This window comes from Equus quagga, chromosome 1, assembly GCF_021613505.1.
Source record: "Equus quagga isolate Etosha38 chromosome 1, UCLA_HA_Equagga_1.0, whole genome shotgun sequence".
In the NCBI taxonomy this organism is placed as follows: Eukaryota; Metazoa; Chordata; class Mammalia; order Perissodactyla; family Equidae; genus Equus; species Equus quagga.
The window spans coordinates 105,386,822-105,402,976 of NC_060267.1; the positions used below are offsets into that span (position 1 = coordinate 105,386,822).

General features: G+C 57.2%; 1 protein-coding gene across 12 annotated transcripts in view; it reads left to right on the forward strand.

The window, feature by feature from the left end:
* The window catches only part of ATP2B2 (ATPase plasma membrane Ca2+ transporting 2), a 355,046-nt gene that overhangs the window by 233,817 nt on the left and 105,074 nt on the right, over positions 1-16,155 (forward strand). For all 12 annotated transcript variants that reach the window (XM_046675025.1, XM_046675014.1, XM_046675097.1 and 9 more), the window contains one exon: positions 3,431-3,917. In XM_046675025.1, coding sequence (XP_046530981.1) covers positions 3,719-3,917 — 199 coding nt within the window. In that variant the 5' untranslated portion in view covers positions 3,431-3,718. The remainder of the gene's footprint in view (positions 1-3,430; positions 3,918-16,155) is intronic.

Genomic DNA, 16,155 nt, shown 5'->3' on the forward strand with positions numbered 1-16,155 from the left:
TTAATTCTGCAACTTAGAAGGAAACCAAGATGCCCGGAACACGGGTGCTCTCATGCACCCGCCCATGAGTTGCAGGAGCAGGAGGCGATGGGGCAGGGGACGTCAGAAAAGGCAGCTGCAGTGGGAAATCTCAGAGAAGGAAGTTTAAGATCAATACCTACAAGGATGGAGCTCTGATTTTTAACCGATTTTGTTATCCCAGAATTTCATCCCTCCGCACATGCTCACACGGGTCCCTTCCCATACCTTTAACCGTGTCGCTCCTTACTAACAGACAGTTGTATATTTTGGTTTCTTCCATGTCCATCTTTTAGTTTAAGTCCTGCGTAACGTGCTGAGGAAAAAATATTTCCTACTCATATTGAGAGGAAACATCTTTCCTGATACCCTGTGCCGGGTCAGATCTTCCTGCTCTAAATGTCCACAGCACCTGGGACTCCCCTCATGCCAAACCCGTCATGTTATAGAATTCACTCATTTAATTGGCCCTCTTCCCCTGTGTCAGCTTCTGGAGGGCAGGGACCATGTCTGGATTATCCAGTGCCTGACGTGGAGTAGGTTCCCGAAACACAATTATTGGTTGGACGGATGAATGGAAGGATGGATGGATGGATGGGTGGGTGGATGGATGGACACATGGACAGACAAATAGATGGATGGGTAGATGCATGGATAGATGGTTGAAGATCGTTGTTCCTCTTAACACAATAATCATTAAAAGTCACCAGAAGCCCATTACCTCATGCCTTCTATTGTCATCACAAATATAATTACCACTAACGATTCTCATAGCTCATGCTGGCAGAGATGTAATTATCAGTGCCCGTGAGCCATGCCGCAGGTAGCAGGGAGACAGAGAGAAAACAGCGCCTCGGGTTTAGAAAGTCCTTTGTGGTTCACAAGCACTTTCGTTTGCATCCGGCACTTCATTTAAGCATCGTAAGAACCCCCGTGAGGGAGATTCACCAGGGGAGGTGGCAGAGCATCCTGATTAAGAGTGAGTCTCTGATGCAGACTGCCCGAGTTCTAATCCCAGCTCGCCTGCTTGCTCGCTGTGTGACCTCGGGCAAGTTACTTCGCCTCTTTTGGCCTCAGTTTGCCCATATATTCTATGGGAATAATGAGACTGCCAATCTCATAAAGTGGTGGTAGGGGTTAGCAATATGTACAATAATCACTGAGTGCTTACCGTGTGCTGAGCTCAGTTCTAAGTATTCTCCATAGCTCCTTTGAGCCTCATAACACCTGTAAGATAGATACTATTATTCCTTCTCCCTTTTTTAAGATAATGAAACTAAAGTTAATTTATCTCCCATTCTGCTGGGAGGTGGAGGAGCCAGAATTTGAACCCAGAGACTGTGGCTTCTGGAGCCCCTACTGCTAACTTCTACAGCATCTCTACACACAGGTGTCCCTGGTCCCTGCCTCCCCTCAGCCTCCCAGGGGCACTCTGTTGGGGTCAGAATTCATGGGCTCCAGGCATGGTACATGCTCGGGTGGCCAAGGGGCATGAGTGCTCCTGCAGGAATGGGCTGGGAACCCAAAATGACACTTTCTTTCATCTCGTGTCTCTGCTCGAGGCATCCTGTCTGCTTTATGGTTCTACTCCTTAAAATACATGTTAGCCCCAGTGTGAAAATAAGGCTTCCTCCTGCCACCTTGGGAAAAATGCCCTCCTGGAAGGCATGACAGGGCTCTCTTGTGGCTCCAGCCCCCCCTGGCCCACAGCTAGGAAGCCCTGTAGCCGAGGAGGAAACACACCAGATTTGGACATGGTTTATAATTAGTTCCCAGTAAGCTGGAGGTAGCAGGGGGGCAGGAGAAAATGGCTCTTGTCTTGCAGGTGAGGAAACCAAGCCTCGGAAAGTGAAGAGACTTGCCCAGGGTCCCACAGCCAGGATTTTGGGGAGCTCAGATTTGCACCCGGGCTGCTCTGATTCCAGACCCTGCGTCCTTCGCCTCTGTCAGGCACAGTCCACTCTCCAGCCTCGACTCTTCGGAGAGAATGGAGGGAGCGCCCCCTAGGGCAAGAGGAAGGAGCCCCGGGCTGAGAGTCAGGAGACCAGCCGACCTCTGGGCTCCCTCCACTCTTGCTCTGTGTGGCTTTGGACAAGTTCCTTTCTCTCTCTGAGCTTCAGCTTCCTCACTGGGAAAATGAGATTAACTTTAAAATGCCGCCTGCTCTAAACTTCTCTGCAAGAGGAAAGAGTTGTAAAGGAGGGAGAGGGGGCAGAGGAGAGGGAGAAGGGGGGACTGGAGAGACAGCTCAGTCCCGTCTTGCTCCCCCAACCCCTTTCTCCTCACTGTCCTGCACTTGGGATGGCCAGCTGTCCACGGCTGCTGGGCGGGGCCAGTCCTCGTGCCAGGTCCAGCCGAGCTCAGCAGGGGCCCTTTGTCACCCAACGCTTGCCGGGACTTGGCCACCGGTGTTGGGTGTCGGGGCGGATCAGATTCTCTCCTGGCAGCCCCGCTGATGCCGCACTCCCGGCAGGGTGGCCTGGCGGGCAGAGAAGCCGCCACTCTCTGCTCATCCTGGACGGTCAGAGGGACGTGGCAGCCGCTGTCCATGGTGCTGGACTGTGGGGAGCCCAAGGTGAGGGCTCTGTGGACCCGACCTCATACTGGGGGCCAAGCTGTGAGCTCAGGGACGTCCTGGTGAATATGCCTGAGCTGGCTTCTCTGGCCAGGCTGAGTGCCTTGATCAGTGTGGTTGGGGGCTGCCGGTGGAGATGGGTGGCTCCCTCCCGTCCCCATGCCTGTGGGACCCAAGTGGGGAGAATAGTGTATATCTGCGGATATAGGTAACTTGGATGGGGGAGCATCTCTGCTGGGGAGCCTGAGAGCTATGTACTTGTGGGGTGTGCCCCAGATTGTGTGGGCATGGGATATGTGTAAACGTGTTGAGGACGGTGAGAGATATAAGGGTCTGTGTGCGCAGAGGGGCTGTGAGCACAGGCACTTCTGAGGGAAGGAGGTGGGCATGTTAAGATGTGTGCCTAGAGGTGTGACTGTGTGTGACAGTGTGCATGGGGGGCCGTGTATTGTCATGTGTGTATGGCAGTGGGGTGGGCCCTAAAAGTAGGTGAGTTGAGTGTTGCAGGGCACCCTGAGCTGTGTGTGTCTGAGAGTGTGTGTACCCCAGGGTGCGTGTTGTGAAGTGAGCGTGTTATGTAGTTAGAGAGCTGAGTGTGTTGTGAGGGTGTGTTAGGCTGGGCCTCGGGGGTGGTGTTTTGTGAAGTGCCCTGGTACATTTGTATTTCCAGTGTAATGGGGCGTTGCATGAAAATCCCGTGTCAGGGTGTGTGTGTGTGCAGTGGGTGTTACTTGGGGTGGTGTGTGTGCAAGCATGTGCAGGCTGGGCCTTCCTGAGCACCTTCCCAAGAGGCCTCCAGCTCCTGACCCCGTCACCACTCTGTGCTTGCCCCCACAGGAGCAGCCACCCCTGACCATGTAGATGCAAGCTCCAGGGAGCAGCATGGGCCCCACTGAATGGAGACTCCTGGGTTTACAACCCTGAGCCCCTCTGGCCCCTGGAGCTCGCCACCGCTGTCGCCAGCCCGCCTCAGGCACCCCCGCCCCCTGGGACCCGGAGTCGGCAGCCAGGAGCCACAGCCGTCCAGTGAGGTTGTGCTGTGGACAGCCACACGGAGCCATCGCCCTGCAGCCTCTGGTCCGGCGCTGACCCTCAGTCCCACCCCAAGCAGGGACTGCGGCAAACATGGGTGACATGACCAACAGCGACTTTTACTCCAAAAACCAAAGAAATGAGTCGAGCCATGGGGGCGAGTTTGGGTGCACAATGGAGGAGCTGCGCTCCCTCATGGAGTTGCGGGGCACCGAGGCCGTGGTCAAGATCAAGGAGACGTATGGGGACACCGAAGCCATCTGCCGGCGCCTCAAAACCTCACCTGTCGAAGGTAGGTGTGGGAGACTCGAAGCCAGGCTGTGGCCCTGACAGCTGCTGTGTCAGGAGGCCACAGGGGCAATTTCATATTTAACCACAAGCATGCCTAGCACACAGCTGAAATGCCAGTGTAGCCATTCTAGTGTGTTCTGGCTGAGGGTCAGCCCCTTGGGATGTGTCAGGGAAGAGGAGTCTGTTTTCTCACCATCCTGGGTTGAGGTGTGATGCAAAACACCTGCAGAGAGCACAGCGGGAACAGAGCTGGGTCAAGGCTATGTTCTAAAACCAGGTGCCAGAATCAACACGAAATAGCAGCTCACCACTGGCACAGGCGTCGCTCACCGTCCTGGAAATCTGGGAGGTGCCCAGACTGTAAGGCGGGGCCGGGAGGGAGGCAGGTGGGGCCCGAAGAGGACCCACACCTTGCTTGCCTGCAGTCAGGCTCAGGCAGGGCTCCACCCAGTCCACAGTGGTTGGACTTTGGGGTCCAGCCCCCCAGCCTCGCCCTCCCTTCCCCAGACCCCAGGACCCCCCTCATCTGAGCCTGAGACCACCGCATTGTTGCCGCACAGCCAATTCCAGCTCCCCAACCTGTGCCACTGGGCTGCGTCATGTTCTACTGTCCCAAATCCTGGCTCTGGTCGGGGTTCTGGGGCGGCCGTGGGCCGCGGATCGGCTGGGCAGACAGCGCAGGCAGGAAGATGGGCTGTCACGGGAATGGTGGCAGATGCCCATGTGTGTCTTGCCCTGGAGATGAGTGTTGGGCTTTCTTGCAACTGCCAAAATGAGCAGGCCTGGGACCTCTGGAAAGAGAGGATCTCAGCTTCCTGGGGCTCCTCTGGAGCAACAAAAGCCAGGCCATCTGCCACGAGGCCGAGAGAAGAAAAACCAGCCCAGCTTGGGCACCAGAGCTCAGAGTTTAGGTCTCCATCCTCACAGCTGCCTTCCCCTCACATGAGGGAGAAGAGTTCCCGACATGAACCCAAAAGACGTGGATGTGAGGCTCCGCCTGGCGTTCCCCAATCCTCCTGCTTTGTGCAAAGAGGCTGCACCGAGCCTCAGTTTCTTCCTCTGGAAAATGGGTCCAGTGCCTACCTCACAGTGCCTAGTGGAGGCCTGAGCATACAGTAGGCACTCAGTAAGTGGCAGCCATTATTATTCTAAGGAGAGCGAGTAGCAGTCCCTTCCCCATGTATCTGAATTATTATCCCCATATGACAGTTTAGAACTCTGAGATTGGGCGTCTCTCCTACACTGTCCCCTAACTCCAGCCCCTGTGCCTGGGCACTGGTGGGCACCAACCCTGGACCCATTTCCTGCCCAGGCTGCTTGTGGACCCAGCCGCCCAGCTGGGGCCAAGCGGTCCACCCAGTGATTGCTGTGCCCGCACCCGCTGTGTCTGGGGCCCTCCTCTCTTGGGTCAGGAGGAAAAGCTAAGACTGGTCCTCCATCGCAGATTGGCTGCCATCTCTGACTCGGGCCCGCGTGCTGAGCCCGGGCGGTTTAGAAACACCTTTCTTTCTCGGTGTTTAGTTTTGTTTTGTCAGGGAGGGTGGAAAGAGGGGAAGCATCTTTTCTGTGCAAGTCTAGGTCAGGGCTTGAGAAGGCCCACATGGGGCCCTGAGAAGGCAGCGGGCTCCACCTGGGGGCTTCTGGGCCAGCCTTGTGCGACCACCAGTCTGTGGCAGGATGGCCCAGGCTCCCTGTTGCCGTTAGGTCGGCACACATGGCCTGCTGGGAAGCAGGGTGGGTCCGTGGTCTTTGCCTTTTGTGTGGGACCAGGAGAGTCTCCTGAGTTAGGAATTCAAGTGTCTCTGGGCCCCGGACTCTGTTGAGGGCCTGATGGAAGCCATGGCCCCTCTCCGCAGAAAAACAGCCAAGTGCATGCAACAGATGGAGCTCACACCGTCGGCAGGTTCACAGAGCCCCTCAAAGCCAGGCCATGGACCCCGGGTTAAGACGTCTGCCCTCCCCGCCCACCTGACGGGCTCTCAGACCCTGGGACGTGGAGCAGTGTGTGGCTGCACTCCGGCACTGTGCAGGGCCATTACCAGCTGGCTCGTTGTGTCCCCTGTGTCCTTCTGGGGAGCATGAGCACACTGAGGCAGGAGTCCTGCCCCGCTCCTCTCTACGTCTGTTGCCCAGCCTGGAACCTAGCACAGAGGAGGATGGATAATTGCCCAGTAAAACCCTGAGACATGGGCACTGAGTCCCAGCCCACAGGGAGCAGCTCAGACGTCTGAGCAGATAATCCAGACTCAGAGCAGCAAGGCCTCGGAGCTCAGAGGAGAGGTGAGGCGGGTGGGCTGTGAAGGTCAAGGAAGGCTTCCTGGAGAAGGTGTTCAACTTTGGCCATGAAGGAAAGAGAAGGGAAAGCACGTAGCATGGCAGAGAGCAGAGTTTCTTAGACGGAATTCCATCGAATACCGGTGTGCTGCAAGAAGTCAGGCGTTATGTGAAAAATGAAGGGGCCTCGGTTTTCTCATCTGTAAGTGGAAAGAATGATGACAGCTTTGTCTGTAGCTCTGCCTCTCGTCTGCCCTGTGGGTGCAGCTTTCAGCCTTTTGTCTGACCTCCCCAGGCCTTGGTTCCCTAATTTTTTGTGACCAAATGAGATCTCCAATGGGAAAGATCCCGAGAAGGAGGAGAGTGCGTAGGAGGATTCCCCAGAGCCTCTGATGCACTGGTCCCAGAAGGGGCCTCCCAGTGGAGCTGCAAGAGCCTTGGGGAGGGGCGGAACAGCATAATGCTGCAGACCCCAGACTTGGGCAGCCTGGGTTCAAATCCTGCTCTGCCATTTACCAGCTCTGGAACGTTACTCAACCTCTCTGTGCCTCAGTTTCCTCTTCTGCAAAATGGGGATAGTAACAGTGGCTGCTTCATAGGGTCACGGTGAGGACAAGGTGAGGTAGCTTAGGACAGCACCTGACGCTTGGGCAGTGCTAGGATCAGCCTTGGAGACCAGACACCTGTTTCCCCATCAGTAAAACGGGCCGTGAGTATTGCATGAGGTCAGGGCGAGTGCCCCACACATAAGTGCTCAACCAGTGTCGGCCCTTGTTGTTTTCATTGTGACTATCACTCCTCTGGAAGAAGCAGTCACATTCTCCAGAACAGCCGGAGTCTGACTCTTGCAGAACCCTGGCCAGTGTCCCCAGTGGTGCAGCGCTGCTCACCAGGCTGTCCTGCTTCCTGGTTACACGTGTTCCTGGAAGCACGGTGGTTATCCCATTTTACAGATGGGAGCCGGGGGCTCGACGTCGGCACCACGGTTCACATCAGAGCAAACTCTGAATAACAGCCCCACCGGCCATCACACCAGGTGTGCCCACGGCCCCGAGCCCAGCGTGTGCACCTGGGAACGGTCCTCTGAGGCCACTCTCTGACTGATGAGCGCCTGCGTGGGGGCCACCGGGGAGCTTTGCTTTGTTCTCTCTCATGTGCAGCACTTGACCTGCCCTGTTTGGCCCGCTTCTAATTTAAAGAAATGTTTGGCCTCCAGCCCCCAACTTAATAGCCACGTGGTCTGGGGTTGTGCCAGCTCCAGAAAGGACTCAGGTTGGCTGTTCCCCGCACCCCCTGCCCCTAATCTGCTGACGTGGGCAGGGAGCCCGGCCTCTGAGTCACCCTACAGGAAGCTGCTCGGGCTACGCATAAATCAGCCTTCCTGGTCACATCAGCTAATTTAGCCAGAAAGGTCTCTGCAAGTGATAGAGGGGGTTTGAAGCAGTGGAAATAAGCTCCCACCCAGGGCTCTGTGTGCTGCCGGCACAGGCCATGGACTCAGCTCCCAGGGGCTGGCACTGTTGGGTTTTCCACCTGAAGGAAACCTGGCCCCTGTGAGGCCAAGGGGGCCTCGCCCGCATCTGGGCTCCATTCCCTTCCTCTCCCGCTCTTGGTTCTGTTCCATTCTGCTAATGCCTTTCCCTGCTTGTCCTTCCCGGCTCCCTCTCCTTCCACACCCTTCCAGCCTAGGATGGTAGAGCCCCAGAGACTCGGGTTGGAACCCTGACTGGCTTACTCTTCAAGGGACACTGGGAGAGCTCAGGGTAACCTCTCCGAGCCTTCATTGCCTCGTCTGTGAAGTGGGGGTGATCGTGCCCCCACCTCACAGGATGTGTGAGTGTTGGATCGGATAATCCACAGGAGGGCCTCGGTGCCGAGTATGGCAGACCCCAGACACTTACAGAATGATGCTCATTGTCATTGTTATTATTGTCCCCAAATATTCTTTTAAGAAACAACATGCATGAAAGAATTGGGCAATTAAATAAGACGGTGCCCGACAGAGAGTTACTGTGCTGTCACAGGAGACTTCCTGGAGTAGACGACTTCGCAGTGAGTCTGGAAAGATGGGTCGTGGGAGTTGGGGTGGCCACTGAGACCCTGGAGGCAGGAGCTGTTTGTTACTCTCCTCCTGGTGCAGTGCCCGGGGGTTTGTGACATGCTGGCAGGAAGGAAGAAGGGAAGGAGAAAGAAGTGGTGGGGGACACCCCGGCCACTCCCTGAAGCCTGGGGACAGGACACAGGACACCTTGTGTCACCCGTGGAACCATTGGCTTCTGTTCCCCAAGCCCAGAGTGGTGCTGTCATGAGCTGCTGGGCACGCACGGCCCTCATCCTTCACTTCCTGACCCTGCTCCTCGGCTGGCAGACAGGGCCTGAGACGGGCCCCATGGGGTGCTCCCGCATCGCGTGTTTCCAGGTGGGGGAGGAAAGGGAGCAAAGAAGATGGGGCAGCAGCGGGGGAGGAACCGGATACTTGGGAGTGTTGTGAAACGGAACCTCCGGTTAATTTTGTATGAATCCTACAGCCTGCCCGAGTGGAGGAGAGAGAGGGGCGGGGGGAGGACAGGAGACAGACCGTGGGGATTGCGCCCCGTGCTGCATAAACGTGACGTTAAGTGAGAACGCCTCTCGGACTTGGCGGGGTCCATGTCATCCCCGAGCCGCCACCAGCTGGGCACAGGGGAGGGTGTGAAAGTAGAGAGTGGGGGCCTCCGTTTGTCATTGTGCCGCCCTATTTCTCTGTGTACTCCATCTCGGCAAGGATTGCTGGGGCCCTAAGGGGTAGACAGGGAAACTGAGGCAGCCACAGATCCAGCAGTGTCCCAGGCAGGGTGAAGCTGGGGGCCACTCAGACACGGGGTCCATGTGGGGAGTTCGCAGCCTGGCCAGAGATGAGCAAGAGCGCCTCCCCCCGGGTCTTCATATGAAGTGACCCAGGCTCCGTTTTCCGGCCCAGGACTGTGGCAGGTGTGATGCCTGGAGGAGAGAAACTCATCACAGTATTTAAGAGGCTCAGGAAAGGAAGCCACCTGCTCAGAGATGCACGCAGGGCTGGAGGACGGAAGGCACTGAGACAGGGGAGACCTCCTGGACTCGCCTCTGTCACCAAGCAGGCTCATGACCTCAGTTTTCTTATCTGTAAAACGGGCATTGTGTTACTTCCCTCTGCCATTTTGAGATAGTGAGTCGAAACTGCTTTGAAAGTTTTCTACAAAAGAATCCTCATCTTCTGGTATTTACTGACGGTTTCTATCTGTTAGGATTCTATTTGATAGAAATTCATCTCAAAGTGGCTTAGTCAAAAAAAGAGATGTTCTGGTTTGTGCAACTGAAAAGTCCAGGGGCTGTTCTGCTGTCAGGTGTGGCTGGATCCAGGGCCTCCAGTGCTGCAGCAGACCTTTGTCCGTCCTTCTCCTGCCATCTTTCGCCTCCACCGTCCTCTGCGTTGGCTTCATTCTCAGGCAGGCCCTCACCTCATGGGGGCCCCAGCCACTTCAGGCTAACAGCCTCCCATCCCAGCCGCCCCACAGCTAAAGGCACCTCTTTCTCAGGGTGCCCCCCTTTAAGTCTGAGAACAGACTCTCACTGGGCCACCTGGAGTCACATGGCCAGTCTTGAACCATCCCTGTGGCCAGAGGATGAACTCGGCTAATAGGTCGGACCAGCTCACATGCTCACCCCAGAGTGGGCGGGTTGGTTCCTCAGATCACATGGAGACTGGGGAAGCGCAGGGGATGGAGAACAAGCCACGTATGCTTGTGGGCCTACTGTGTGGAGGGCCCCTACTGTGCGCGTGCTGAGGAGGGCCTGGGTGAAGAACAGCTGTGCTCCATGCCTCTGAGGGGTGCTCGGCCTGGAGGGCGAGAAAGGACAGAATCAAGGAGGCAGCTGGGGAGAAGGGCCGGATCCAGGAGCACCAGATTCGGAGTGACCACAGCCAAACCGCAGCCCTGGGAGTAATCACCCAGGGTCGTGGGCATAAGCCGGGCCTGTCCGGGCGAGGCTGGTCCACAGCCAGTGTCCCAGAAGTGAAGAGCCCAACTTGGTGTCATGGTCGAATCCTGGCTCCACTTCTTTTCCAGCTGTGGAACGTTGGGCCGGTTGTCTAACTTCTCTGTGCCTCAGTTTCCTGATTGGTGCCCGGGAATAATAACAGTGCCTCTCTCATACGGTTGCTGTAAGGGTCAGGGTAACATGCGTAAAGGGCCGGTGCCAGTGTCATAGGACAGGTGCCACACCAGGGACTTTAAGGGACAAGCTGGGTGTAAATTGGTGGAGAAGAGAAAGGCATCTTATCTGGGCAGCTCAGTGGGCTTAGATGGCACGTGCGAGGCTCTGGGTTAGAAAGAAAAAAGTCCACCCCGTATTGGATTTGCAGTGCTTACACACACACACACACACACACACACACACACACACACCCCAATCAGGAAAAATAAATCCTTTAAAAGCACAGCTTTCTGTGAAGGTCTGATGACTCACGTGTGGACGCGTTCCAGAATGCCACCCGCACGTCTTTGCGAATCACCAACAAACCCACACGTTGACTGAGGCCTGCTCTCCGTTTCCCAGGCCGGGGCAGCCGAGTCTGCTGGGCAAGCCGTCCTTCGGGCCTGGGGTGGCCAGGGGAGGCAGGACGGGGAGGGAGAGGGCCTGACCTCCAGCTGACCGCCGCATGGAGTCCAGCAGGACTAGAGGGACTTTGTGGCCCACGGATGGCGCCGCTGGGCCTTGGAGAAGCTTCGACAGCCAGGCACCCAGAGGGGTGGGGGACGTGGGCGGTGGGGGAGGCAGACCCACCACACAAAAGTCTAAATGCCGAAGCCACCCCGTGACTGTGGTTCCCTGAGTTCACACTCATCAGGGCCAGGCCCTTGCGACGCATCGACTCGCGTGGTCCTCACAGCAGCTCCTGGAGCGGGAAACAAAGGCTCTGAGAGGACGTGGGCCCCAATTCTTGCTCTGAAAGCATCTTTGCTTTGCAGAATAAATGTGGTCTGGACGCTAAGTGCCTGCTGCGTGCTCAGAAAAGAGAAGGAATGAGAGGAGCATTAACTCTGGACTGTCCCAGCTCCGCCACCAAGACCTGGAGCAAGTCACTCCCTCCCTCTGAGCCTCAGTTTCCCTACCTGTAAATGGTATGAAAATAATGCCCGCCTCCCAGAACCAACATATACAGGTGTTCAATGCACATCCCCAGTGCTTCCTCCGCCTCTCCCATGCCGGGCAGAGGTGTGGGCTGACACACATTCATTTGTTGAACCAGTATGTGTTGTGTACCTACTATGCGCAGGCTTGGGCCACATTGTTCCTCTGGGAAGAGAGGTTCCGTCTGCTCCTCAGGAGCAGCGTTGGTGCGACAGGGCCGGGACAGCCTTCCAGGATCTTCCCTCTGGGTCCAAGGAGCAGGGGCAGAGGGGGAAGATTTTCAGACAGGAGACAGCTTCAGGGGCGCAGAAGCAGGCAGGGACCAGCAGGAAAGATGGCAGCCGGGCGGGGGCCAGGACTCAGGCCAGCCAGAGGGGGCGAGGAGGAGCCCCTCCAGAAGCCTGTCCCCTCCAGGGCTCCCCAGAGACGCCCAGGAAAGAGGGAGGCAGAGCTGGGCTGTAACCTGCCGCCGCCCAGAGACTCTCCCCGTCTAGCTGTGTTGCTGGTTCCTGGCCGTGACGGCAGTCCAACAGACGCTAGAGACTCTTAGCCCAGCCTGAGCACTCACGGCCAGCCAGGCTCTCTGCAGAAGCTTTGCGGCATCGCCTCGTTTAATCTTTGCAAACCCCTGTGAAGCAGGAGCTGTTCGTATCCCCAGCTTACAGATGAGGAAATCGAGGCACAGGGCACCACCACGAACGAGGAGCCCAGCCAGGACTGGTCCCCAGGCAGGCTCGCTCCAGAATGTGCACACGTAACCTCCTTAATCTACTGCCTCCTGTTGACAAAAATAACTCTGCGGCAAGAGGGAGCGTGCTGAAGGTCGGAGGAGGGGGCGACCCCTGCCTGACCAGAGGCCACACTGGGAGAGGCTGCCTCTGAGCCAAATCTGGGACAGGAAGGAGTAGAATATGCAGAGATGGGGAGGAGAGCACATTCTTAGCGGTGGGAAGCAGCATGAGCAAAGGCCCTGAGGCAAGCACTGGCTGTGCATGGGGAGAAGTGAGGAATCCCCTGAGCCTGGGGCCTCGGCTGTATCTAAAGGGCAGAGGACTCCAGCCCACAGACTGTGGACTGATTTTTAGACTCTGGTTTTTGTTGGTTTTCTCCTGCTGTGTGTGCAGCTTGGGTGATAATGCTCTCCGTGTGAGTGCTAACTGAGCCGTGAGCTCGGGGAGGGGGAGGCCCTGAACACAGCTCCTCTCCAGGGCCAGTAAACCAAAGAACTGGCTAAACACAGGGAAGCTGAGGCTTGGGAGGTAGTTCTCATACTGGGTTCCCTGGGGTTCCGCAGGAGGCAGGGAGATGCTGAGTGGGTGGGGCTCTGGGCGTCCTGCCCCACCGTGTACCAGGGCTGCTCCTTTTTTTATCTGTTTTGCATGGGGAAGCATCTGGTAAGATTTTTTTTTAACAAAGCATTCAGAAAAAAGAAAAGAAAAGAATTTTGGAAACTTCCGATGCTGGAAGAAAGGTGCTAAACTAGAGTGTCTCCAAGCCTGGGTTGGGGCCCAGGTTACATAAGTTCTCAGGCCTCGGGTCTGACATCTGTCGAATGGATTGGGGCGTGTCCAGCTCCCGGGGTCCACACTGGTCTGTGGATTAAAAGGGAAAACACACAGGGTGCAGGCCCGCAGGGCCCTGGTGGAGGGGGCGGGTTGTCTTGCAGCCGCCTCCCTGCCCCCAGCTGTGGTCAGGCCTCGTGTGCTGGGCCCCCCAGGGGTGCAGGAAAAGGACGTTCAGTCCCCTCACCTGTGTGAGAGGACGCTCTGAGCTGGCAGGACTCAGGTGGGGACCAGTCTGACTTTGGTCCTTGTTGACTGGGGCCCCCTCCAAGCTCCTCCCCAATCCTGTGCCTCTGTCTCCCCATGTGGGAAATACAGGGCGCGGCTCTGCTGGTCTCTGAGGCTCCTCCAGACGCAGCCATTCTGGAACTGTGAGCCCCAGCGCCCCCGCAGCCAGACATCAGACTGCAAAGGGTGGCCGACTCGCAGCCAGACCCCAGCTCTCTGTCCCCTGAAAGGCTGTGACCTCAGAGCCTTGGGCTGTGGCTGAGGCCCCGTCACAGCCCGTCCCTACCACGTGGCTTCGGACCCCTACCCACAGGCTTCCACAGGCCCGTGCGTGTCCCCTGGCCACAGTTCCCTGGCTCCCAGAGGTCCAGGGGTCTGGACACCAGTTTCTGATGACATCACCTCCCTGAGTCTCGGTTTCCTCATCCATCGGGTGGGCTGAGGGGGAGAGATGTTGCTCAGTACTGCAGCCTGGACCCTCTCTAGCGCTAGGACAACCTCAGCTGTCCACCCAGCCTGGGTCCGACAAAGGCCCCGAGTTCAGCTGGAGGACGCTGCACAGCCTCTCCCTGCGGCCCGCCTGTCACACGAGAGGCCCCGAGGGGGCAGGGAAGTTATTTATACAGGGCCCTCTCACCCCACAACGATTATCTTACTCCCCCTGGCGCGATCCAGGCCTCTGCTGTGGTTTCAGATCTGGAGTTATTTACAGTCGGTGGAAATGAGCGCCTCAGCCGATGGTTCCCTGGTCCCCGCCTGCCGGCGTCAGCTCCAGCTCCACCCCACAGGGTGGCCCCCTTGACATTTCCATGGTCCCAGCACATGGTCCCAGGGACCGTTCCTGAGCAGAGAGGACTCTGCTGTTTCTGTGGGATGGCTTTAGACAAGATGCCGTGGGGCTGAGAGGTGGGCGTGAGCCCTTCCAGCTGGAGGATCTGGGAGGGCCGACGGAGGAGGCGGTACTCGGGCAAGATGTTGAGGGGCAGACGAGGTTTGCAGTAGGAAGGGCACACAGGTAGAGGGAACAGAATGGACGAAGGCACGGAGGCAAAGAAGAAGGGTGTGCAGTGGAAGAGCCGATCTTTCTGTCTGGCTGGGGCTTCGGGGAGGAAGGGACTAGAAGTGGTGATAATAATTAAGAGCAATCGCACACTATAGGTGTTCCAGACACCATCCTAAGAGCTTCACTACCCCCTTTGATCCTCCCAGCAACCTTATGAGGTAGGCACTGGTATCATCCCCATTGTTACAGAAGAGGAAACTGAGGCACAGAGGAGGTAAATCCCTTGCCCACGTTCACACAGCTAACAAGTAGAGGACGTGGGTTTGGACGCAGGCAGATAGCTGCAGAGTCTCTAGTAGGGACCCCTTTGAAAAGCTCTGACTGCCGAGCCTAAAAGTTTGGGCTTAAGTTCAGAGGCAGGAGGGAGCCCTTGCCGACTCCTGGGCAGAGGAGAGTGTCGCTGGGACGCTTGGTCCGGCAGCCGTGAGTTGGGTGTGGAATGGGGAGACACCCCAGGGGTAAAGCCCGTGGGGAGTGGGGAGAGGCGTCTGGAATGAGGTGACAGGGCCGGACCAGGGAGGGGGACTGGCGATGCAGAGGAGGGGGCGCGGAGCAGCGGGACGCAGCCTGTGGTAGGTGGTCAGCGGGGAAGGGTGTCAACACAGACTCAGTTTTCAAGACAGCTGCTGGCCACTTGTGGCAGAAACGGGGCCAACAAGGAGAGGAGCGGTGTCGGGTGAGGTGGGAGGTCTGTGCTGAGCACCAGGCATTCCCCTGCCTGGGGACAGGACAGTGGGCCTGGAGCCCTGGAGAGAGGCTGGGCTGGGGATGAAACATCCAGATGACAGAGATGTCTATAAGGAAGTCCTGTCTCTGCTAACAAGCCCCCACTTACCCAGGGGGGCAGAGATTTGGGCCTGTGTCATTCACTGCTGTATCCTGCCACCTGGAACAGCATCCAGCACAGAAGATGCTTCATAAGCGTGCAGGAGTAAATTCACCTGGGGCCCTCGTCAAGCACAGGTCCTTAGGGAACCTCAGCTACAAGGGAGCAAGCAGCAGGCAAAGCAAAAGTAAGAGAAGTAGAAGGAGAGGGTCACCTGCAGGTAGGGCATGATCAGGGTGTCTGACACTGGATAGGCAGTCAGACATAGGAGCTGCCACTGAAAGGGTTCAAAGAGGACAATGAAGGAGTAACAGCCTCAAGGGCAGGCTGTGGGATGAGCTCCTGGAAACCTCTGCTAGACACAAAAGCAGAATGGAGCATTCCCTGGGGCTACCCTCTGCCTCTATACCAGCTGAGTCAGTAAGCGGATGGGATGAGGGCCTGAGGGACTCATGGATCCACGGGACCACAGGTCTGGAACAGCTCTCAGGGAGCATCTTATCCAGCAATCCCAGGGTTCACATGGGGACACTGAGGCCCAGGAGGGAAGGGACCTGCCCAAGCACACAGTGGGTGAGGCCCCGACCCAGGGCTGGGGCCCTCGAGTCATCCCTGGACGTCATGAAGGGGACAAACGTGCCTCCTCCCTGGCCTCCGTCACAGCCTCCCGCCTCCCCCAGGCCCTCAGCTCTCTCGCCCATCCCTTCCTTGCTATGGTTGAGTTTCGGGGCTGCCATGACAAAGAGCACAGACCGGGTGCTCAGCTGCAGACACACACTGTCTCCCAGTCTGGAGGCTGTGCTGGGAGATCAGGGCGTCGGCAGGCTTGGTCCTCCTGCGGGCCTGGAGGGAGAGTCGGCTCCAGGCCTCTTTCCTTGCCTCGGGGGTGGCCGTCTTCTCCCTGCGTCTTCACGCTGTCTTCCTTCTGTGTGTGTCTGTCTCGTGTCCATGTTTCCTCTGTAAGGACACCAGTCATGTCGGACTAGAGCCCACCCTAATGACCTCGTCTTCGCTTAGTCACTGCTCCCCTCTGCCGTGACCCTGCCTCCCGCTATGGTGCCATGCTGGGGTCCTGGGACTTAGGACGTCAAGTTGTGGATTCAGGGGAACGCAGTTCAACCAGAACGTTCTCCCT